The sequence below is a fragment of the Coregonus lavaretus genome (genome assembly GCF_964263955.1).
Source record: "Coregonus lavaretus genome assembly, chromosome: 29".
NCBI classification, from domain to species: Eukaryota; Metazoa; Chordata; class Actinopteri; order Salmoniformes; family Salmonidae; genus Coregonus; species Coregonus lavaretus.
Window position 1 is genome coordinate 26,527,079 of NC_140016.1, and position 25,885 is coordinate 26,552,963.

The window sequence follows — 25,885 nt, forward strand, 5'->3', positions numbered from 1 at the left end:
GCAGCAGTGAGAGAAAAAAAGGAAAATAAATGTAAAGATTTTGCCAAGCTTTTGTCACGCTTTAAGGGCTGGTTTAGTCAATTGCTGTCAGATCAAGAAGACAGCCGTGGTTGCCTTATATAAAAAACACTTTCTCTCGCAGCCAAGTCGGGAGAGTCCCAATACACAGAATTACACAGTTACTTTTAAAGGATTTGCATTTAAAAGATGGCATAGAGGCCTGAATGCAGGTCGTTTCCCTGTGGCCATAGAAACATTAGAAAAGGTGGGAAATTCAGTCCACTGAACTTTAAACGACTTTATTAAAGTGTCACTAATCAGAAGTGAAAGACACAGGGTTTTAGTGTTTGGTCAAACTTACAGAAAAACTCTCAAAAAGCTTAATGACCTGCTAAGAGCATTACTTTGAAAAGCCTTGTTGACAGCAGAGTTTAATACAAAAAAATAGACTGATATTGCTCACTTTGAGAGAAGAAATTATTGGCTTTCTAAGGAATTCCATTTTCAGTCTGGAGTTAAGCAAATTATCAATTTCCACTGCTTTAAGAACAATAATAAAGGACTTCTTATGTTCTGTCATTTCCTAACAACTTTAGAGAGACTTACAGCTACAATGTTTTACTGCCAGTCGATATTATCATATATTGCAAATAAAACATATTTCATTGGATTTGGCGGAAAACAAGCAGGAAAACTGATGTCTATAACTGGAAACAAAATAATGACATATGAATATCTAATCCTGCTATTTATTTACAGATTGTCGATGACAAACTAATTCCAAAAAATCTCTGGATCCTAAGCAGAAAATGGCTACCATTATAGCATTTAATGGGATAACAACTCAAAGCATAATCCCTGGCTAACAATAGTAATGTTTGAAAGGACTCCTGTGAGACCCGTTTGGTGTCTGCCAGGGCAGCCGACGTTTTACAACCACCGGCTGGGCTATGTAATCTCCTCTCAATGGCCTGCGAGCCACAGACCCGGAGAGGAGACCTCCAGATGAGACTCCATCCTTCTATCTCTCTATCCATCCATCCGACCAGCAAATCCCCAGCGACAGAAAGAGCCAGCCTCATTTCCATCCAACTCCGATGGAGGTCTAGTGATCGCTAAGAATAAAACCAGACCGCGGAATTTACTATTATGAAGATATGGAGAGAAAAGTCATGGGTTGAGGGGGGAGGATGAATTAACATTGGTACTAAGGATTAAAAAGAGCTTCTGATCTTTGCTGCTTGTCCTAATCATACCACCCTAAATTAATCATCATGGGATTAGTTTTATTAGAGCTGATTTGGGTAAGAAATTAATTAAAGTGGTACTTGAAATGATGTATGCAGAGTGGAAAAACAACATCAACAACAACGGGATAATGATCCAAGAGGCTAATTTATGTAATAATGATATGAATGGGATATCAGAAGACTAGCATGCTTAATGAGCAGGAAAACATTTATATTTTTGAAGAGGATCTAAAATGAGGTGGAAGGGTGCTATCCACTGCTTGTTCTTTGCATAATCTTAGCATAATTTATACTTCACTAAGCATTGTAGTAGCCTACATCGCAACAGAGTTGAGTACCGAATGCTTTTGTAGGTCCATGTCATAATTCCTTTTAAAGTCTCATTCAGTTGCGTAAGTGAATGGGGGGAAAACATCAAGACAACAGTATAGTCAAAAACATATGTCCAAGATTAGCACTGATAGACATTTTCCGTCTTAGTTTTGCTAATTTTAGAGGCAGACAAGTTTATAATCCAGACCTTAAGAAGCACCACAGTCCCCATGGCTCTAATGCCAAACAGCACCTTGTCTGTAAAGCTGCTATGAAACCTACTGCAGGGGTCAGACAGGGCATTTGACAGTCAGAGGAAAAAACTAGCCTTCTCTGATTGACTCCATATGACCAATAATGCCAAGACATCAAGCTAGGGCAACCACTTTTTGGCCTACTTACAAGAAACTTGACAGTAGGATGGTATATTAGGTTTCAAAGACAAATCTGAATCTTATGTGCGTTTACTATTGTGGCCAGACCTCATACTCAGAAATAGACAGCCAATGAATATGAATGATATATAGAGTAGTGTGATCTGGGGCTAACTTTGAGATAACTTGCCTTTAACCACGTGTGTGCTATTTAACCTAGCAGTAACACACATTCCAATTATTAATCTACAGAATGTACAAATAATTGTAATACTTTCAGTTGTCACACATTCAGAATACAATGTTTAAAGGTTTGAAGACTTATAAAAGGTGTAAAGCCTGTGATTTTACTCAATCAAAAGGGAACTTCAGCAAATGCCTCCACAGGCAACCATAAAGAAACAATATAGTTGAAACATATTAATGTCACGATGACATCATCATTTTTATAAAGTTCATAAAGTTTCAGCCCAGCACCTGGGCCTGAGTACAATCATAACGTGATGTGCATATGACAATGTTACTTGCTCCATGGGCAACCAATCAGAAACAAAAGGAGCACACAGAGCGGTTTTATAGACTGGCCTGCAGTGAGCCATGATGGGACGTAATAACCAAATCATTATTAACAGCGTATCAGCCTTGTCACACGTCAGATGCATAAAGACGCCATGGGGAGGTCAGGCTCTGCTCTCCCAGTCTCCAGCACTGTAGTGCCATGTCACACACACACAGATGCAAGAATGTGGCGCCGGAGAAGATGGCTGCCGTTTTACAGCCCTCTAACCAATTGTACTATTATGTGTGTTTTTTCGTGTTATTTGTAATTTATTCTGTACATAATGTTTCTGCCACCGTCTCTTATGACCAAAAAGAGCTTCTGGATATCAGGACAGCGGTTACTCACCTCGTAAGATTTTTTCTTCAACGAGCCGGACGCGAAGGATATCCTACAGACACCGAAAAGGCCCAAATCCCTGTCATTCGCATGAGAAAGAGACAGAGATATCGTGGACGTAGGTAGGGGTGCCTTGTAAGGATCCGACGGCGAGCGAGTAAACTGCCTCTCCATCAAACCTATTAGCTAATGTTCAATCATTTGAGAAAAAATTGGATGACCTAAGATTACGGTTATCCTACCAACGGGACATAAAAAACTGTAATATCTTATGTTTCACAAAGTCGTGGCTGAACGACGACATGGACAACATACAGCTGATGGGCTATAAGCTACATCGGCAGGATAGAACGGCTGACTCCGGTAAGACAAGGGTTGGCGGTCTGTGTATATTTGTAAACAACAGCTGGTGCACAAAATCTAATACTAAGGAAGTCTCGAGGTTTTGCGCGCCTGAGGTAGAGTATCTCATGATAAGCTGTAGACCACACTATTTACCAAGAGACTTTTCATCTATATTTTTCGTAGCTGTCTATCTACCACCACAAACCGATGCTGGCATTAAGATTGCACTCAATGAGCTGTATAAGGCCATAAGTAAACAGGAAAACGCTCATCCAGAGGCAGCGCTCCTAGTGGCCGGGGACTTTAATGCAGGAAAACTTAAATCCGTTCTACCTAATTTCTACCAGCATGTTAAATGTGCAACCACCTTTACTCCACACACAGAGACGCATACAAAGCTCTCCCTCGCCCTCCATTTGGCAAATCTGACCATAACTCTATCCTCCTGATTCCTGCTTATAAGCAAAAACTAAAGCAGGAAGCACCAGTGACTCGGTTAATAAAAAAGTGGCCAGATGATGCAGATGCTAAGCTACAGGACTGATTTGCTAGCACAGACTGGAATATGTTCCGGGATTCTTCAGATAGCATTGAGGAGTACACCACATCAGTCACTGGCTTCATCAATAATTGCATCGATGACGTCGTCCCCACAGTGACTGTATGTACATACCCCAACCAGAAGCCATGGATTACAGGCAACATCCGCACTGAGCTAAAGGGTAGAGGTGCCGCTTTCAAGGAGCGGGACTCTATCCCAGACACTTATAAGAAATCCCGCTATACCCTCCGACGAACCATCAAACAGGTAAAGAGTCAATACCGGACTAAGATTGAATCGTACTACACCGGCTCTGACACTCGTCGGAGGTGGCAGGGCTTGAAAACTATTACAAACTACAAAAGGAAGCACAGCCGCGAGCTGCCAAGTTACACAAGCCTATCAGTCGAGCTAAATCACTTCTATGCTCACTTCGAGGCAAGCAACACTGAAGCATGCATGAGAGCACCAGCTGTTCCAGATGACTGTGATCACGCTCTCCGTAGCCGACGTGAGTAAGACTTTTAAGCAGGTCAACATTCACAAGGCCGCAGGGCCAGACGGATTACCAGGACGTGTAATCCGAGCATGTGCTGACCAACTGGCAAGTGTCTTCACTGACATTTTCAACATGTCCCTGACTGAGTCTGTAATACCAACATGTTTCAAACAGACCACCATAGTCCCTGTGACCAAGGACACTAAGATAACCTGCCTAAATCACTACCGACCCGTAGCACTCACGTCTGTAGCCATGAAGTGCTTTGAAAGGCTGGTCATGGCTCACATCAACACCATTATCCCAGAAACCCTAGACCCACTCCAATTTGCATACCGCTCCAACAGATCCACAGATGATGCAATCTCTATTGCACTCCACACTGTCCTTTCCCACCTGGACAAGAGGAACACCTATGTGAGAATGCTGTTCATTGACTACAGCTCAGCGTTCAACACCATAGTGCCCTCAAAGCTCATCACTAAGCTAAGGATCCTGGGACTAAACACCTCCCTCTGACAGGCCTCCCCCAGGTGGTAAGGGTAGGTAACAACACATCTGCCACGCTGATCCTCAACACAGGGGCCCGTCAGGGGTGCGTGCTCAGTCCCCTACCGTACTCTCTGTTCACCCATGACTGCATGGCCAGGTACGACTCCAACACCATCATTAAGTTTGCTGACGACACAACAGTGGTAGGCCTGATCACCGACAACGATGAGACAGCCTATAGGGAGGAGGTGTGAGACCTGGCCGTGTGGTGCCAGGATAACAACCTCTCCCTCAACGTGATCAAGACAAAGGAGATGATTGTGGACTACAGGAAAAAAAAGAGGACTGAGCACGCCCCCATTCTCATTGACGGGGCTGTAGTGGAACAGGTTGAGAGCTTCAAGTTCCTTGGTGTGCACATCACTAACGAACTATCATGGTCCAAACACACCAAGACAGTCATGAAGAGGGCACGACAAAGCCTATTCCCCCTCAGGAGACTAAAAAGATTTGGCATGGGTCCTCAGATCCTCAAAAAGTTATACAGCTGCACCATCGAGAGCATACTGACTGGTTCCATCACCGCCTGGTATGGCAACTGCTCGGCCTCCGACCGCAAGGCACTACAGAGGGTAGTGCGTACGGCCCAGTACATGGGGCCAAGCTTCCTGCCATCCAGGACCTCTATACCAGGCGGTGTCAGAGGAAGGCCCTCAAAATTGTCAAAGACTCCAGCCACCCTAGTCATAGACTGTTCTCTCTGCTATCGCACGGCAAGCGGTACCGGAGCGCCAAGTCTAGGTCCAAAAGGCTTCTCAACAGCTTCTACCCCCAAGCCATAAGACTCCTGAACAGCTAATCAAATGGCTACCCGGACTATTTGCATTCCCACCCCAAACCCACCCCCTCTTTTACGATGCTGCTACTCTGTTTATTATCTGTGCATAGTCACTTTAACTCTACCCACATGTACATATTACCTCAATTACCTCGACTAGCCGGTGCCCCCGCACATTGACTCTGCACCGTAACCCCCCTGTATATAGCCTCCCTGCTGTTATTTTATTTTACTGCTGCCCTTTAGTAAAATACTTAACACTTAAAAAAAAAAATAACTTGAAAAAATGCATTGTTGGTTAAGGGCTTGTAAGTAAGCATTTCACTCTAATGTCTACACCTGTTGTACTCGGCGCATGTGGCAAATACAATTTGATTTGATTTAATTTGAATGACCACACAGCTGGCACAGTGGTTCAGCTGCCAAGGGACATTGCTTCCGCTAATGCTGCGGGCTCTGCCAAGGCAAGTGTCGCTACAATCACTGGCAACCTAACCCTATGCGGTGTGAATGTTCATCACCTTCCCTCAGGGAATTCAGACTGAGCTGACACATACGTTTACATTTACATTTTAGTCATTTAGCAGACGCTCTTATCCAGAGCGACTTACAGTTAGTGAATACATATTTTTTATTTTTTTATACTGACCCCCCCCTGGGAAACGAACCCACAACCCTGGCGTTGCAAACGCCATGCTCTATCAACTGAGCTACATCCCTGCCGGCCATTCCCTACCCTGGACGACGCTGGGCCAATTGTGCGCCGCCCATGAGTCTCCCGGTCGCGGCCGGCTGCGACAGAGCCTGGATTCGAACCAGGATCTCTAGTGGCACAGTTAGCACTGTGATGCAGTGCATTAGACCACTGCGCCACTCAGGAGTTACGTCTATCTCATTTATGTGTTACCAGAATCATATTAATTAAATGTTTTATGTAATCCGTGCAATGGGAGTATGTGTCTGTTTATATGGTATAGGAACAAATATGGACAAGGAAATCGCATCCTTTGCCTGATCTTATCAACCACCTGGTCCAATGGTGGGGCAGCTCAATTGCAGAAAATGTACACAAATTCAATGCACCAGGACTTGTATCCCCCACTTGTAGGTTTTTGCTGTGTGTTCTACCACAGAGCAAGTTCAGCACAGACCTGTAGAGTAGATAGAAGTACATACAGTATGTGGTCACTTTTAATGTATGATTCCAGTGCATGATGTCCAGGGAAGGTACTCCCATTAAGAGCAAACCTCATTAGGAAGTCCCTATCAACAGGGGGGATATCAGAACACAATATTTCAGTATGAAGTAGCCAGCATATTTTCAATTTTGCTTGTTGGACATTGCATGCACCTTTGGCCAAAAGATAGGGGCATCTTGACTTAACCACACATCTGCATGCACGCACACACACAAACAGCTAAATGGCAAATATGACAACTTTCAATGTGAGACTTTGCTCAATTACGGCAAAGGAATCAGATACAACACAGCTGGTCTAATTAGGCCACTCCAGCGATTTGCATAGGAAAAGCAGATGAGAGGAAATAAATATTACAATTAGCAATTAACAATTAATTATTATTAAAATGTCAATGCGTGTAATCGAAACCAGAGCAACTGTTTCTGTGTCCCGATGTACGGAGCACAAACAGTAAAACGTTTCCTACTGCTCCTTGAGATATCGTCCGGTTTAATAAAAGCATAACTTTTGCCTGACAACAAAGCTCAGAGAGAGCTGCTCAGGTACCCAATCAGAAACGAGAGCCTGAGTCACGTTGGCTGGCCAGAACATCGCTGCCCAAAAAACGTACTTCACCCAGATGTTTTCAATTAGGCAGCCCTACCAGAGGGGGCCGCACTCACCAAAATGGCCAGCTATTTAAGAGGAGAGCTCTTTTTCTCTCTCAAACTGGAGACTTCAGTTGTTAGAATTGTGTAAACAAAAGTGTTGTTTTATTATTAAAGCAAGTTTTGTTTGTTGCCGTGCAAATTGAATCAATTTATTTAGAGTTTGAAAAATGTAGATGAGACTATTTGAATGTAACTTGTGCAGCCATCCTTAAATGCAAGCAAATCTTATTTAGAAACTCTTGGAGACTACAAACTTGTTTTGGGAGAATAGCTGTCTGCTTGAGTCAAAGTTGTCTGCTTGATTCAGTTCACTTTGAATATTGCATAATATGGAGCATTACTTCAGTAATATGAAAAGGCCAACATATTTTCAAGAGAAGGTCCTCTTTTATCAAGTGCCAAACATGGCATAACTATTCCGTTTCACGCTGGTGTGCATGTATAATGAAACCTAATAAAAAGTGTTCTCCAGAATTTAAAGAGATGCTTCAAGGCACACCAGAGAGACACAGACACACACACACCTCCATACATAATTGAAAATAAACAGATAAAACTTAAATCACGCATCCAGTCATAACCTTCTGACCAGCCAGGATACAGTATCCTCTGCACTTTTTTTCCCTCTAAATGGAAAACTCATCAAATAAGAGGGAAGACAACAATAACATTAACTTTCTTCTCTGGTGCCAATCTATCTCTCCTTGTCTCTAGGCCTGACGCTGCTAAAGCTCGCTCTGGCCCACTCCCACAGCTTAAACCTCAATCCCCCCTCCTCATCTCCACCTCCCTCCCTCCCTTACCTCCTTCTCTCCGCTCCTCAATTATCTGTCTGCCTGCGGGAGATAGCCTTCCTGCCTTGGGGTCAGCTCTGCTAACCGCAGGCTCAAAGAAAAGAGGAGGCGGTTTAGACTTTGCAGAGGGCGCAAAAAACGGACATCCTCTTTTCTGCCACTCCTTTAATGGTACTTGGAAGGTGCTGATGATATAGGGTCTGGGAATTGAGATCTCTGAAAGTGCAGGAGCGTTTTTCTTTCAAGATGAAACGGAGATGCGCCTAAAGGTACTGCTGCAGTGTACCTTTGTCCAGGGAAAACAATAGAGGCTTAGGTGGAGCTGTATACATTTTGGTGTGTGTGAGTCACGTGTAGAACAAATCATTCCGTAGCTGGGATCCATTATTACTGCAGTGAAAATGTGCCAAAATCAACTCCCCTCTCTACCTCTCCCTCCTCCCAATCTCCCAAGCTCCCTTGCACACTCTCGATCTGACTCCTAACTTTTTACTAGCCTGAGTAGTGGAATCTTTTTTACTGGAAATTGATATTAACAGTTCCTTCATAGACCAAGCAAGTTTAGTGGACTTGAGCAGCATAGCTATTACAATACATATATTGCAGATAACTAGATATTGTAGATCCTATTACTACACAATACTAACGCTAATAAAGCAAACAACACCGGAAGACAGCCTATCAGCTTGAACCAGTTTCTCTATCGGCTGGATGCTAACAACCTGTAACACCTACACCAGTAAGCCAATCAAGACATTCTATTCAAAGTCACCCAGTAAACCTGAGTTGCTGGACTGCTGGCCACTCAATCAGTGGAGGCTTCTGAGGGGAGGACGGCTCATAATAATGGCTGGAACAGAGCAAATGGAATGGCATCAAACAAATGGAAACCATGTGTTTGATGTATTTGATACCATTCCACCAATTCCGCTCCAGCCATTACCACAAGCCCGTTCTCCCCAATTAAGGTGCCACCAACCTCCTGTGCACTCATTATAAGAATTTCTCAACAAGGTTCGGATCAAGACAACAAACTCAGTAAGCCTCTGGTCCTGTTGTTTGATTATTTGTTCCAGAGTCCAAAGCAGCAGGGCATTCCCAGTGGGCCTGATACTAGTTCAGCCTCTGTGCTCGGACCATGTGTGCTGAAGACGAGGAATGACCTTCAAATGAGGCTTGACAATCAAATTCACAGAACCAGAGAAATGGTTCTCTGAAGTAAAAATAAAGTCCATGCGAAGCTCTTTGGAGCTCACGCCACATTTATTTATTATTCTAACTGAAAACCTGTGCTCTCTTTGGAAGATGACCGAGTCAAATGCAGAAAGAGGCAGCAGACATAGGAAGAATGATTATTAAAGACCGTTTTGAAACATATGGTCAGTCTGTGGTCTGAGGTTGACCCTTCTTGACATAATGTGGTGCTCAGAGCATTCATTATCAACAACCTTTCTTTTCGATGAATAAAACTATTGAATTTATGTTAAAGAAAATACAAAATGTTTGATGTGCTGATTTGTTTGCAAATGTTATGTTGTATATACTGTAGAGGAAGAGAGAGAGAGAGAGAGAGAGAGAGAGAGAGAGAGAGAGAGAGAGAGAGAGAGAGAGAGAGAGAGAGACGGGAGGGAGAGAGGGAGGAAGAGAGAGAATAGGAAAAGGGGGAATATTGCAGGGGGGGGAGGGGACGTCATGACGTTAGTTGACACAACTTGCCTACATAGCGACACATGGTCTGGATAACGACCCACTGCCTTGTTTTCAACCTGAGCCCTGAGGGTATCATCGTTGCTAAACAAACGCTCATTGTGAGCTGCGATAGCCGCTAGCTTTGAAACCGGGCGAGATAGAGAAGAAAAAAAAGTACAACATTTCAGAAAACAGAGCCGGCTTATACTGTGGCTTCAAGCGAGGTCTCTGTACAGAGACAACCACAGACGTGCCCCACAATGCTATCACTGTAACAGCATTGATATTGTAACAGTTTGAGTCGTTCTTCCAGGGGAAGTGCTTTAAAGTGGTAGCATGAAAACTGGAGTGTTGCTGTCCTGGCATGGAAGATACTGTGTGTGAACTTGAACACAGTACTTGACCTCTAGCCCTGTAATCCAGCTATTCAATAGTGAACATTGAAAAGAAAATAACAGGGCAGCTGTGTGTGTGTGTGTGTGTGTGTGTGTGCATGCTTTTCCCGCTGCATGCGTGTGAGGAGGGGTTTATAGGTTTTGTCTCGTAAAAGATACAGGCACTTAGAGAGAATCCCCTGCTAGACTGTCTGAACTTTGACCTCAGACATGACCACCATGGGAGGACCAACATATGCATCAACTCCATGAAGGCTGTGTGGACCCTCGTGATGACCGTTGCAAAACACATATCCAGCCAATTTACCCTGCAAATTTACTGTCTCGCTCGCCTCAGAAACTGTTCATCCCCCACGCCAACAAGCATATCGTATGGTACCAGGGCAGCGCAGCCCTCGCTCTACCTTGTTGACCTGCCTGTAGAGGTTTTGTGTTTCATAGTGCTTTTTTTCTATCTACACTAAATCAAGCACTCCACCCGCCACTAATGCCCTAATCACATTTCCTCAGGGTTCAAGTTAGAGGAGTTTATAGGACCTGGGTTCAAATAGCATTTGTTTTCTTTCAAATGCGTTTGATCAAGCCTGCCGGGAGAGCCAGATGGACGGGGTTTGCACTTTTGGGTCTATTCCATTGGTTCCATTGTGCCAGGCAAGCTCAATCGGTCATACCTAAAGTATTTGGAGTATTTGCAGTGACGCCAACCATGGTAAGGCATTTTAGGTTGAGTTGCAATCCATTTAAAGTCCAGTAAGCATGCTTAAAACAGCAGCATAACATTAATAAACTGTGTTTTCCCAACTGTCTCAGAGTATACAAGAAGTTAGATGGTTATTTTCAATAATTTAATTTAGCTTTGGAGTGGCTAGTTTTCTGGACGTAATATACCTTGCAGGGGGATGGGGGCGGGGAGAAACAGAAAGTGTGAGGGAGATAAAGATGGGAGAGAGAGAGAAAAGAAAGAACAGGGTCAACTCCACTGTCCTGAGTAAGATAAGGACTAATAAGAGGTATCTATCTAGCCTAGCCATCTGCATTCCCCTGTTGCAATGTCCAGTCCAAGAACACCAGGCAGAATGCTGATGCTCACCGCCTCAGTTTGTGAGATGATCCTGTCAGAAAGGTGGGGGTCCCATACACAATCCTAAATCTGTCAGTGAATGACGCTGGCACAGACCATAAGACAACAGAGCCCACTGAATCAGTGCCAGAGGGGAGCAACACTATATCTGTGAAGGCAAAACAAAGGAAGGACTGTTGCGAGTCGGCAGTGTTTATTTCCAGAAGGACAATGCTTTCGGGGTGCAAGAAGTGATGTAGCACTTCAGGCTCTCTCCTATAAGCTCCTTCATTCTTTTTCACAAGAAGCAAAAGAAAACAATTGAGCTGGAGCTGGAGAGGGAGTGGTTTTGAGAGTGGAGAGAGAGAGAGAGAGAGAGGAGGGCAGAGGGTGGGAGAGAGAGGAAGAGCCAGAGAATGAAAAGAAACAGAAAGAAACAAAGACAGACAGGGGGGGGGGGCAGACGGAGGGCGATTCAGAGAGCGAGTGAAAGACAGAAAGAGAGAGAGGGCCAGACACCCTGAACAATATTGACTGACAGGTTAAGAGATGGAGCAGGTTGTTATATCATGTTCTGCTATCAAAGCCAATTCCAAATCCCAAAAGACGGAAACCAATCAACAATCAATGACAATTATACTCACTTAATCAGATACCAAGAGGCATTTCCAAAACAAGTCAGCGGCAACTTCTGTTTCATAGCAAGCTCAGCGCTATGTCAGGTTGTTTATGATAGCAATCATTGATAAGGCATACTCAACTGAATTATGTTCTGTTTAAGTCTTTCCAAAACATTGTACACAGTGCAAAGCACAAAAAAAGTGATTGTCAACGTTTTTTTAACAATCAATACGAAGACATAGAAAAGGCTTATGGATTTAAAGGGCCCTTTTGTATCAGTCTAAGCCCAAAACCTTAGCATTTCCTATATCACACTGCTGAGCAGTACCTGCGACTGCTTTAAAGTAGGGCAAATCTAAAAGGCCATATCACCCACAGGAAAGTCAGTTTAAAACCATAAAAGTGGCTTAGCTACTACACTTAAGAACAAACAATAGAGAGTGACAGTCATAGGGTATGTTTAAGTCATCGCTAAGGGAGCTGAAAAAGTATAAAACTTCACTGGACTTCGAGAACAGGATTTGTACAGGGAAAACTTAAGAAATATGATTACCATTATTTCTCTCATTATCGCGACTGCAGAGTTTTCAATAGAAGAGATTAGTATCTGCGGTGCTGCAAGCAAAGTGAGAGAGCATTTGATATCCCCATTTGACCATACTAACATTAAGTTAAATGGACTTAATGCAATTTTTGCAAATAATCTGTGATTTTAATCATATTTGAGTTTGCCTCCAAATAACATTATTGGATTGGATTTCATTTTCATTATTTGTAATGGTTGAAATGGTATCCACAAAAACTGTCAAAGCATCCGATTACTGTCATACTATTAGAGCGTTTCAGGATAGGCCAATAATAAAAAACACATTTTCTTAAAGGAAGCAGCAGTGAAGTCCTTTTTGGTTGCACTCAGAAAACTCCAATTTATAAACGTGTGTCATCAAGCCTGTAATAACATGAAATTCTTGGTTCCAGTTGAAATTTCCAAAACACATATATAGTCTATAGAATCACATTTGTTTTTCATTTGAGGGGTGGCTAGAGTTTAGCCACCCAAAACTGGGTTTCGAGTTTCAGCGCTCAACTTCAGAGAATTTAACTCCATCCCCAAGGGAAAGTTAAAACAAAGCCCAAGAGGTGCAGCATGATATAATGCAAACGGAATAGAGAGCTTTGGTTTCAGTCTTCCACATTGTTTCCCCTTCTCCTCTCCACAAAAATCTTTTCAAAGAGTCTTAAGAAGTCACCCAATTTTGATGGTCACTTATTGCCTGCAGAGCCCGGCCCAGTGGTAGAGGAGAGTAGCACAGGACCACCCTTAAACCAAAACAGCCTCAGGCTCCAAACACCAATGTGATACTGGCCCTGATATAGTATAGTCTACCTGCACTAAGTCATCCTGATATTTTCATCATGTGTTCCATTACTACCTATAGAAACCTAGAACAATTTATCATGGAACTTTATCATATGAAGCAAACCAACATGATTAATGCCAGCAATGAGCAAAAAAAGTGTTCGATTTTGATTTGTGTAGTTCTTATTCACTGATAAGAATATCAAAGTTCATGACAGCACGAGCACAGCAACAACATAGGATACGCAGGCCCTTTCCCAGAAAACACAGACAAATGCTTGAAGGATTGTTATGGCCAGCCCTTTTTTGGAACTGGAACAATACAATTATCTTGCCAAAAAACAAGGCCTACTTATGGACAAGGCAATTTAGATGTAATATAACACAGAACTTTTAGCAATATATTTAAAAAAGGAATGTAATTAATGTGCATACAAATGCACTAGGTAGACATATTTTATGTGTGACTTGGACACTTTCCTTTCACTCCCAGGTTTTCCAGTCGAAAACTTGATCTCATTTCATTTAATCCCACTAAACGACTTCAACATCTGTACAGGTTCAATTTATGCTGTCTGGAAGCCATCGACCACTATGCGAAGGAGCCATCGACCTCTATTAAGAGAAGAGAAATAAACAGGCTACTAACCTCAGCTCTCTGTGTCCTGGGCTGACTGGCATCCGTCTCGATGGCGTACACATCCACCAGGTAGAGGTCAGAGCCCTGTTCCCGGTCCAGCTCGGCTGCAGTCTGCATCACTCCAGTATGGCGGCCTATGGTGAACAGGCGTCCCACGGCCTTGCCTCCGCTGCGGACCGACACTATGAAAAACTCCACCTTGGTGGCTGAGCCCCTGGGGCTGGAGGCGTCCAGGGAGATGACGTTGGTACCCGGAGGCTGGCCCTCCTTCAGGATGGTGATGTACTTGGGTTGGGAGAAGACGGGGCCATCGGCGCCCTGGAGAATTATGGTAAGCTCGGTCCTGGAGGTCTTCCTGTCCGAGCCGTGGTCGGTGGCCGACACGGTCAGGCTGTAGATGAGGCGAGACGGCACCAGCTGGGAAGCCAACCGGATATCTCCGCTATAGCGGTCCATGATGAACGTGTCCGAGTCTCCCTTTACCAGCTCATACTCCACCTCTCCATTAGAGCCCTCGTCAGGATCGAACGCCACCACCGTTGTGAGGATGGAGCCGATGACTATTGTGGACTCTGCGACCAGAGCATTCTGGGAAACGAAAGTGGGGACATTGTCATTCAGATCTGTCACCCATATTGTGATATTCTTCAAGGCAAAGCGCCGGAATTCCACAGGAACTGCCTGGTCAGTGGCTTTAACTGTCAACTCAAAGAGATTTGAGAACTCTCTGTCAATCTCCTTGTCTGTGCATATGAGCCCACTGCTGGGGTCAATGCTGAAGTGACCTCCCCTGGGTGTCTGTTGAACTATGGAGTATTCCAGCTGTCCGTTGATGTCTGCATCTGTGTCATGAGCAGTGATTGTCATTACTGATGCAGAGAGGGGCATATTTTCAGGAATGGATTTAAAAATGTCACCGGGGGTAAATACAGGAGGATTGTCATTGAAATCTCTGACATGGATGACCACAGGTATTGTTGAGGACCTTGGTGGTCTCCCATTGTCTCTTGCAGTTATATTCAGTTTGTAAAAAGACTGAGTTTCAAAATCCAGCTTTTTCACAAGGAAGATGCTCCCTGTGTTGGGGCTAATGCTAAATGTCCCATGGTTGTTTGTGGCGGTGATGCTGTATGTTATGTCAGCGTTATGACCTGAGTCAGAGTCCGTGGCTGTCACAGAGGCCACCAGCTCTCCAATCCTCATATTCTCCAGAACATCCACAGATATAGCAGATTTGGGGAAAGAGGGGAAGTTATCATTCTCATCCAGGATGCTAATGCTGAGCATACAGGAGGAGGAGAGGGGCATGGTTCCAGAGTCCACAGCAATCATTTTTAACGAGTAGGAGGACGTCGCCTCATAGTCCAACTTTCCCACTAGTGTGACCTGTCCAGAGCTGCCGTCGATGGTGAACTGGCTCTCCTCGTTGCCCTCCTTTATGTGGTAGCGGACCAGTCCGTTTCTGTTCTCATCCACATCGACAGCAGACACTCTCAGCAGCTGCGTCATGTTCTGGGCCGACTCGGAGATGGAGGCCTGGTAAATGTCTTTGGTGAACTTGGGCGGGTTGTCATTGATGTCTTGGATGTAAACCTGCACTTTGGCCTGGTCTCTCAGGGGCTTGGGGAGCCCCTGGTCTGAGGAGATGACCGTAAAGCTGAACACTGTGGCGCCTCTCTGTCTCATGAGAGACTCGCGGTCCAACTGCAGAGTACTGGTCAACTCCCCCGTGATGGCGTTCAGCTCAAAGTTGGGCTGTGGAGTCTCAAATGTGTACCTGACCTCACTATTGGGGCCAAAGTCCTTATCCACTGCAAACACTTGCCCTACCAGCGACCCTCTCTTCTGCTCTTCCTCAAAGTGGAACACATAATTAATGCTGTTAAAGAGGGGACGATTGTCGTTCACGTCGTCTAGAATTACACTGACATTGACACTGGCACTTAATGGCTCCACTGCCCTGTCTGTGGCCACAAGCACTAAGTCATATCTGTCTTGGACCTCTCTGTCTAGCTCAGCCTTAATATACAACTGCCCGTCTGGAAAGATCCCAAATACATTGCCTGTGTTCCCGCCAACTATGTTATACATAATCTCCCCATTCAGGCCTGAATCTTTGTCAGTGGCCTCCACCTTGAAAAAGCGACTGTTGACAGGTTCAGACTCTAAAATAATGACCTCGTATGACAGCTGATCAAACACGGGAGAGTTATCGTTGACGTCGTACACGCTGACTGTTAGCATTAGACTGGATGTGAGCAGGGGGACCCCCATATCAGAGGCCAGGACCTCCACCTGGTAGGAGCTGGTGGTGATCTCCAGCGGCCCTGTCAGTGTGATAAGCCCGTGTTTCTCATGGATGTGGAACAGGCCTTTGGGGTTCTGCTTGAGGCTATAGACCACCATGCCATTGGTGCCCTCGTCAGGGTCTGAGGCTTTGGCCTGGAATATCAGGTGCCCTGTGCTCCAGTTCTCTACTGCACTGACATGCTCGACGGCGTGGATAAAATGGGGCGCATTATCGTTTAAATCCTTCACTGTGACATTGACGAGGGCCTCGCCCATTACCTCCCCACCTCTGGCTATGACTTTGAGTTGATAAAAAGACTGCTCCTCTCTGTCTATCTGACTGGATGCTTTGATTTGACCTGTTGCACTACCGACAGTAAAAAGCCCCCTCTGGTCCCCTGAGGTGATTAAATATGTGATGTTTGTATTCAGATCAACAGTGGTGGCAGATACAGTGCCAATAACCGTGCCAATGCCTACATTTTCAAACAAGACAAAACTGTAGGCGTTCTGACTAAAGGTAGGGGGGTTGTCCTGTGTGTCTATGACATTAATGGTGACGATGGCCTGGGTGTGTGAACGGAGTCCACCACCATCTGCTGCTGTCACCTGCAGCTGGTAGGCAGTCTTCTCCTCTCTATCTAGCGGCACCTGGGTGGTGATTTTACCCGAGTTACTATTAATGTGGAATTTAGATGCGTCGCCAGCAGTTATGATATACTTTACAGTGCCATTTCTCCCCAGGTCAGGGTCCGTGGCTAATACAGTGGTTACGAATGAGCCAGTGGGTTCGTTCTCTTTGACATTGGCAAAGTACTGGACTGGGTAGAAAACTGGACTATTGTCATTGATATCACTCAGGGAGACGTTTACTTTACCAATGGAGTGGAGAGGGGGACAGCCAGAGTCTGTAGCCTGGATGTAAAGTGAATAACTCCCTTGGTCCTCCCTGTCCAATTCTGTGGCTGTGCTTAACCTGCCTGATACAACATCCAGGCGGAACAACTCTTGTACACTAGATGGGGTCTCCAGGTCAAAAGAGAACCGGATAGTTCCATTGGCTCCAAGGTCATCATCTGAGGCTGACAACAATAGGAGCTCACTACCGGCCGGAGAGTGCTCCACCAGGGACACATGATATGTGCTCTGTGTAAATGTGGGCACTTGGTCATTCACGTCAGTTATGTTGACTATCAATTTAGTGTAGGAGATTTTGGGCTGCAGCCCCTGGTCTTTGGCACTGATGTTGAGCACTATTTCAGATGCTACTTCCCGATCCAACAAAGTCGTGCTGGTAACCAGACCACTGTTTTCACTGATGGCAAACCAGCCCAAACCGTTTCCAGACACCAGGGAGTAGCGAAGGTTGGCATTCTGCCCAGAGTCGCCATCTGTTGCAGAGACCCCTTTAATGTAGCTGCCTTTTGGAATATCTTCACTGATATCTACTCTGTACAGGGCTTCCTGGAATATGGGCGGGTGGTCATTGATATCATTCACAAAAATAACCAGGCTGGCAAAAGAAGACCTGGCCATGGGTTTGCCATTGTCTGATACCGACACAGTCAGGTTGTAGGAGGAAATACGCTCTCTGTCTAGAACACTAGCCACTTTGATTAAGCTTAGGTTTGGAACTGGGGAAGTGTGCACTTCAAAGTGTCTCTGCTCATTACCCCCCAATATTGAGACAGATATATTACCATTAGCTGTGGGTGAGTCTGAATCTGAGACTGTCAATAAGGCTACCACTGTACCAATCTGAGCATTTTCATCAACAGAGGCAAACTTAGATGTGGTGGGGAAATATCTAAACTTCACAACTGGGTCATTATCATTGACATCCAGTAGTTTGATAGTGGCCTCTGACCTACCTGACAGAGAAGGTACCCCGTTGTCCATAGCGTGAATAGTCAAAGAGTATTCTTTCTTACTCTCATAATCCAAACTTTCTTTTATAATGATGGTCCCTGCTTTAGGATCGATTTGAAAAGGTGTTCCCTCATCTAAAAAGTACCTGATGTCTGCATTAGCGCCCTCATCTCGATCTGATGCTGTTATTTGCAGAACACTAGAACCAACTGCTGCATCTTCAAAAACACTAGTTTGATATTGGTCATGATCAAAAATAGGGGGGTTGTCATTGATATCTTGGATAGTTACATTTACTTGCAGGTACCCAAACTTTTTAGGGTCTCCTTTGTCCTCCACTTCAATCAAAAGTTGGTAGAAGGGAGTTATTTCCCTGTCCAAGCCTCCAGTTGAAACGAGGTGCAAGAATGCCCCCTCTCCACTAGGATTGACTGTAATATCCAAACGGAATTTCCTTTGCTCGTTGCCATTCACTATTCTGTAGGTGGTGTGATCCACTCCATTGCTCCCAATGTCCGAATCTGTAGCGGTGTCCAGAATCACTTGTCTGCCACTGCTGGCGTCCTCTTTGAACGAAACTACAATTGATGCGTCGGGAAACACTGGCGAATTATCATTTATATCCAGTACTACAATCCTAACTTCGGTAGGATAAGTAGGTTGGCTGGAGAGGACCACCACATTGATGACATTACTTTGCAAAATCTCCCTGTCAATCACAGAGGAGGTGTAAATGACTCCAGTGGTGCCGTTAATAGCAAAAAGTTTGTGGTTTTCACTGAAGCGATAGGTGAAGCTGGGCTTCGTCTCTATCGTCCCCACGTAGGTACCAATCGGTTGCTCCTCCAATACCTGAAACTCTTGACGGACTTGACTGGATGAAGAATATTGCGACAAAGTCCATAGCATCAATAAAATCAAATGGAACCGGCCTAAGCCCCTACCTGTATGCGCCATGGTCAAAATCCCAGTCCACCTTTATTAGAAAAAGTCCATGCCGAAGATGCATCAACTTTATTCGAGTTTGGCCAACACTAAAGCATTGTATTCCAAAAATGCACTAATCACTCATAATTCCAGCAATGATTAAGGATATTTCCACTGTTTGAGTACCCTGGAGTAGGACTATTATTTTGTCCCGTGTTAGAATATCTTGATGTAGTAATTGAATCCTTGGGATGCAATGAATCTGTAGTGATCTGTCCCTTGCTTGTCAGTGAAGTTTCACGACTGCTCCCCTGTAGCAAAACGCATCATATGTGAGCAGCAATTCATGATGGTTAATTTGCGCAATAAAGTTCCTGATGCATAGGAAATACAAAAGTGAAACACACATGTGAAAATCTCCTCTCAGTTGTCAAAAGTGTATCCAAAAGTTTAAAGTAATTCAATAATTGGATACGGAAAGCCAGGCACAAATATCTCAGCTGTAGGCTATCAATGCAATGTCCCATGGAATAACGGTGCAGGAGCTTCAGTCATACGTTTAGGTCCCTAGTAACTTAGAACAAAGCTCGATTTAGGCAAACTCCCTCCCACCTGTAATCCCATTGGATAACTGTGCTCCTGCTCGCCCTACTTGCCATTCCTTTCTATTGTAAACCGGAGCCCTTGTCGTGGCTTGTGGAGGAGAACGTCAATCAAACCAAAGATCAGTCATTATTGCATGCGAGACAGGTAATGAGTGCACCGATATTTTATGATAACTGTAATATAGGTCTACTTAAAATGTGTTGTGGACGTATTGTCTTGGAAAACGTATTTCCTTTTACATTTACATTTTAGTCATTTAGCAGACGCTCTTATCCAGAGCGACTTACAGTTAGTGAATACATATATTTTTATACTGGCCCCCCGTGGGAATCGAACCCACAACCCTGGCGTTGCAAACGCCATGCTCTATCAACTTTTAATATAAGTACTTAAAAATGTGGTCATTCATCAAAGTAGCCTGAATGTAGGCCTACATTTTCTTTCTTTTTTTCCTTTATCACTTTTAGGTAACTTGATAACAAATGTAGTCTATAAGGTTTCAATCTGGAATGCATTGATCTACCTAAAACACATAGTTAGGCCAGGTTAACTAGAAAGGTATCTAGTTTAAACTCAAAATAGAAAGTTTACCAATAGCATTTCTCATTGTCAAACATTTTAAACATAGATGTTCGCAATGCATCTCAAATGGTTTCATGTTTGTTGTTACTCCTAATGATGAAAATGCGAAACAAGATTGCAATTTGGAAATGTATCGACATATCATGTGTCTTCTTATGAGTTAGAGTTTACATATGGTTAAATTGCGCCATCTAGTGTCTTCATTTAATCATCAAGCAGCCTTAATATTTTGCACAGTGATACTCCACCTATGGATGATTAAAGGCAAAATTCAGCTAAAATATCACATATACTGCAGGTCACTAACGTTCAAATTGTATTCAAAAGTGACTGAATAGATGCCTCCAATACATTAATGACTCCAATGACTCCAATAAGTAAATGGTATGTAACTGGTTTTAAAATGAATTTTAAAAGTTGGCTTGTCAGTGACTTTAAATATATCTTCAAAATGTCTGAATAACTAAATAATCATCTAAAACATTTCATTTTGAACCATAACTGTCTGCTCAATCCTGGCAGTCGTATGTGACCAATGACCATTTGCATAATGAGGTCGTGATCAGGACATTGCTGTGCAGCAGAATCAAAGAGAACATGACTCAAACATCTTAATTGAATTACAAACAGGGGATGGTTGGCACAGACTGCATGGACTGACAGCCAATGCACGCACCCATTCAGTGTTCCAGCATCCTAACCAACAGACAGACAGGATCAAAGCAGATTAGCTTCCCACGCTGTCTTTCCTGCCTGCCTGCCAGCCAGTTAACTTGATTATGCTAAGCCTGATGCTTGCAGGATGCTTTTTATATATTATTCTGTTTGTGCAAAACATTTTTAGCTCGGAATGATGTGTTCATGTGCTACTTCAGAGTTGCCGGTTTTCAAGCCATATAGGAATTCAAACCCCGGTAGAGATGACCAATTGACCCTAGTCTTACCTGAATGCACCAATTTCTAAGTCGCTCTGGATAAGAGCGTCTGCTAAATGATGTAAATATAAATGTAAATGTTACCTCTTGTAACAATCAGCTTGGATCTCAAACTGAGTTACAAGTTTAAAGTTAATGGAAATACTGTGTCAATATGAGAGCAACAAAAACTAAACAGACGCAGTGTTATGAAGAGCAAAATAAGTATATTGTCACCAATCAGAGTTTCAGACAAGTCAAAAAATCAATTTCTTTAAATTAGAGTCCAAAATATAGTTCATAAAGTTCAAATCCAAAATAGAATCTTAACCCAAAGTCTCAATGTCAAACTAAATAAGTTAGTCCAAAATCAAATCAGAGTCTAGTCCAAGATCAAAAAGTCAAGGCAATCCCCCTTCAAAAAACAAAATATATTTAAATCCAAAATGGTTTAGACCTCCCTGGAATATACTAGAATTGGAAATCTGGGCTAGCATTGGAAATCCAGCCTAGCAGAGATGCTTCAGATGACTCAATGTTCAAAGACCCAAACAAAACCAACATAAATGTACTCCTTTGATGTATGAGAATAATCCACAAAAATAAACAATATATATTACTATTTGACTAAATTTCTTGGCTGCTAAAGGCTTTTAAACACTTAAGCAACATGAGGATCCTGTTATTTGAGCATTGACTTTGGCTCCTGTGACTTTTAAATCTAATTGTGGACAATTTATTGTGTACTTTTTGGAAAAGCACAGGCAATATCACCTTATCACAGTGATAATTTGTTTGATCATTATGGCTATTGAATCTAAGCACATTACCACCATATTTGTAGACATCTTAAAACAGATGTTTCTCCAGCTATTGTTTCAGAATCAAAAGTGAAATCCCTTAATCTGATTACCTTGGACACCCTCAACGCCTGTTTCCCTTAAAAAAGTGCATGAGCACAGCCCTGCAGTACATGCACTCGTAAAATCTGTCAACATACTGTAAAGCCAAGGCCCAGTAGGAAAGATCAAATGCAGCAGTCAATGAGAGGATGAAAGAGTGCCATAATCCAAAACAGACATGTGCCTCATTGAAAACTTTTACTGTCATCAGCCGACAGAATGGGAATGAAAGCTTGGAGTTAACTCAATGGGAGAAGGACACATACAGTGTAAATGTATTGTTAATAAGATTCTATTCACAGTATTTCCATTCAAATGAATGGAACATAGTTTCAGGGCTTTCTTTCAACTCAATCTTCAAGTAGACCCAGAGGGAAAATCCGTCGTTGTACAGAATAATAATTTATTTTAGTGTTCATTCAAGGGCAGAATAAGTTCAAGTGAAATTCCTTTCAAATCCGCTTTTTATAGCACGGTATGACTCAAAAAGATGATCGTACAACCACGAAGTGCGAGCCAGTGAAACAACAGTCCCCCTTTTCAAATCAGTGTGTGAATGGCCAGGAATTAACGCTGACAGTGGATCTATTGCATGTCTGTATTTGTTTAACATGCCTCCAGGTTTTAAATGGTCATCCAGGCTTTCTCAGGGATTTTCCCTGGATCCCTCGTTGCTAAGTAAGATGTAAGGGCCTCCTGTTAACCAACAAGCTCTGTTTCTCCCATTGCGTATGTACAACCATGAATTTCCATCTCCCTGGCCGGTTGTGCTTAGCGGGTCTCAGCAACGGGATATACATGTAAATATCAATCAGCCAACTCGGTGGAATATATGTGCATTGCAGGTATAAGAGATCATTTGTGCGAGAGCTTACTGAATAATCCTCTGTAAATCTTTTTTGGGAGTAAAGCCACAATATTGTGGTCATATTTTCGAGAGATAGAGTCTAACATTGCATATACATTTGCTCTGTGTACTGGAAGTGAGGAGATATGGAAATGTGTAGATATTTTTTTGCAAGAGCCTTTGTGTCCATTCCTAAATAAATGATATTCATTAGTAAATCTCCCTTGATGTAGGCCGACATATTGTAAAGAAAATCCATGCAGCACCAAAACCTATCCCTATGTCTGCAGTTGCCCACCAGATGTAGCCATTGTATCACCATGCAAAACAACGTCATACTTATATAAACAATACTGGAGAGGATGGGTGTGCTTGTAATGTTTTTGTCATCTTTATCAGGCCTCCATCCATTGCACAGAAATGTAATTTAAATTGCTCCGTTCACAAGAATGATCATATTTCAAGATAAGATAAGACAACGATTAGACAGATCACATTATGTTAAACCCTTTGAAAATAATCGGATACTTTAAAGCCAGCTCAAAGGAGTTCGGAGGACAGTGACAAATTGCTTCAAGTGGAGTGTGGTTCTGTTCTTTAAGTACATATCCATTTCACACTCACGTTGGGGGTGGATAATATGGATTCCTTGGATGTCCTTTCAAACTTCAGACCCTGAGTAGAACTTCAGTAAGATCCCTGAGGTGCAGTGTAAGGATAGCTTTACCCACTGTCATATTCAAGTATTTAATATATGCAGCTCCAGTGACCATGTAGACACATTTATACCTGGTTATAATATGTATTTTGTCCTGATCTTGTCCACATTCTGTTTGTGCCCACATTTTTAGACTGGTGTAGACGATTAAAAGACAAATTGTGAACTGATTTTGATCAGATCTTATAAGTGTAAACGGGCAAGATCAGGACAAGATCAGGATGAAGGACGCATGTTAGCGGCAGGTATAAACAAGGCTAGTGATTTAATAATGAGATGGATGGGCATTTTATTACAAAGTCAATGGGACAGGAAAGAAGGAGAAAGTAACATTTTCAAAGGCACCTCACAGTAGGTGCTACAGACGAGAAACTGTACATGGAGAAACAAAGAGATCTACGCAGTATAATGCTCATTGAGTAATAGTATATAACGTTTACTGCTACAGTTATTCATTCATACGGAACATGAAGACATTGTCTTCCCTGTATTTTCAATCCATTCGAGGCCATGATAATACTTCCTTTTATGTGTATTCATTTTGTTTGAAGATAGTATCTGCAAATTGAATCAGTTGTTGGAGATGATGAGAGATCGCAGGAGACGTAAATCCATTTTTAAGGGTATTTTTTCCATCTGTAAGTACGTTTCGTCGCAGCTCGTAAAGGCTTTTTACTTTGCAGGAATACAAATGTGTTCTTGGTGCCATAAACCACCACCCTTACCCTCCACTACCACATATATTTGATATGAAGAAAACTGCAGTGGACCTGTAGTATGCCAAGTCGAGGGCATCATTTTGCAAGCCATAAAGATATTCCATTAAGCGAAAATTGTGCTTAGTGTTTTATTAGGGTTGTTTAATGACACATACACATCTTTGATTCAAATCTTTACGTTGCGTTTAGTTTCTGAAATGTGGCATGGGACCAGGTTATGATAAGGCTGTTGTAGGTATAGTGTATAAGTCTGAGCAATTATGTCTACAATTAAACTGATAGAAGTACAGCACCTTTGGTGTTTACAGCATTCTTAATTCACTAGTGAACTTCAGATATTTAATTCTCACCCAGATGGAAGCACTCTGTTGTTTGTGTCCATATTTCAACCTTTTCAGTATTAAAATGTGTAATTCGTATTTTTGTATGTGGGTGTTATGCTGGTTAAAAGCCATTACATATTTCTCAAGGAGGAATACAATATCTTTGATAATATTACACCCATGGAAAAGCTGTGCCCAAGAGCCTTATTTTAATGTGCTGACTGTGGGGGCATGCACATAAGTCTCATAGGAAAGAAAGGATCCTTTGATCTGTCTCCCCAGATTCAGTGATCACATATCCTTACTGGTGGCGGAGTGAAAAAGTGCTGGGCTAAGGACCGATCCCTGAGGCACTCCATTGAGCCAAGTTCAACCATGTAAGCATTTTTGGAGCTTCACCGGTGTCAAATGTACTGCAACCCAAAAATGTTTTTTAAATATAGAAGAAAAGGGACATTCCGCCTCAATCCCATAAACTTTAAAAGTGTCATTAGGATAAAATCAATGAATAAGATACAATTTGGCATGCCACTGTACAAAGCAAAATAAATATCACATTTCTGGTCGATAAGCCAATAATAATGTCTGGACAAAACCCTATTTTTGCCCAAATGTGAAGGAAACAGGAGTTTCAGCGAGTCCAGGAAGTGGGTTCAGGAGTTTGGCAAGCGCATGTAGAGTTCCATTGAGGTTGGGAGATGTTCTGTAATTTCCGACCCCCGGCTAATGTGTCCAGCCTGCTCTGTGGTGAGGGTGTGAGTTCCACTTCAGATGACAAACTCGTCCATTTGAACTCCCTCATGTCCTTGTCATGTCTCTAATGAAATACATGCTCCACAGAAGTGACTGGGTAAGGGGCAATAATGGCCTCTGTGAGGGCTTCCTCCTCTTTAGCTTCACTTTATGTTTGTCGGCATAGTGACAAACCCCTGGACATAGAGCACTGATGTGCACAAAATCTGTTTCTACGACTGCCGAAAGCTATATACTGTAGAGTGCCGCTATAAGGCTGAATGCTTAGTTGAACAACCTCATGTCTATTCTGAACTAAATTACGTTGACATACTGACTTCACTAGCTAATGGAGAACACTGTGACTCAGAACAGGTTCAGAAGGTGAATATGGGTGAATATAATTCAGCGCCAATGACAGCCTGTTTTGATTGTTTGGAATACAGATAATGATTTGAGGAGAAATTTCCACCCCTGTCTGTGAAAGATATTCATTT

The 25,885-nt window shown here is 43.0% G+C and overlaps 1 protein-coding gene across 1 annotated transcript in view; it reads right to left on the bottom strand.

The window, feature by feature from the left end:
• The window catches only part of LOC311104672 (protocadherin Fat 4-like), a gene marked incomplete at its 5' end in the record, with an annotated part of 91,045 nt that extends 71,970 nt beyond the window's left edge, over window positions 1-19,075 (bottom strand). Inside the window, one exon of the mRNA XM_084146546.1 lies at window positions 13,970-19,075. Coding sequence (XP_084002672.1) covers window positions 13,970-19,075 — 5,106 coding nt within the window. The remainder of the gene's footprint in view (window positions 1-13,969) is intronic.
• Window positions 19,076-25,885: the final 6,810 nt, after the last annotated feature.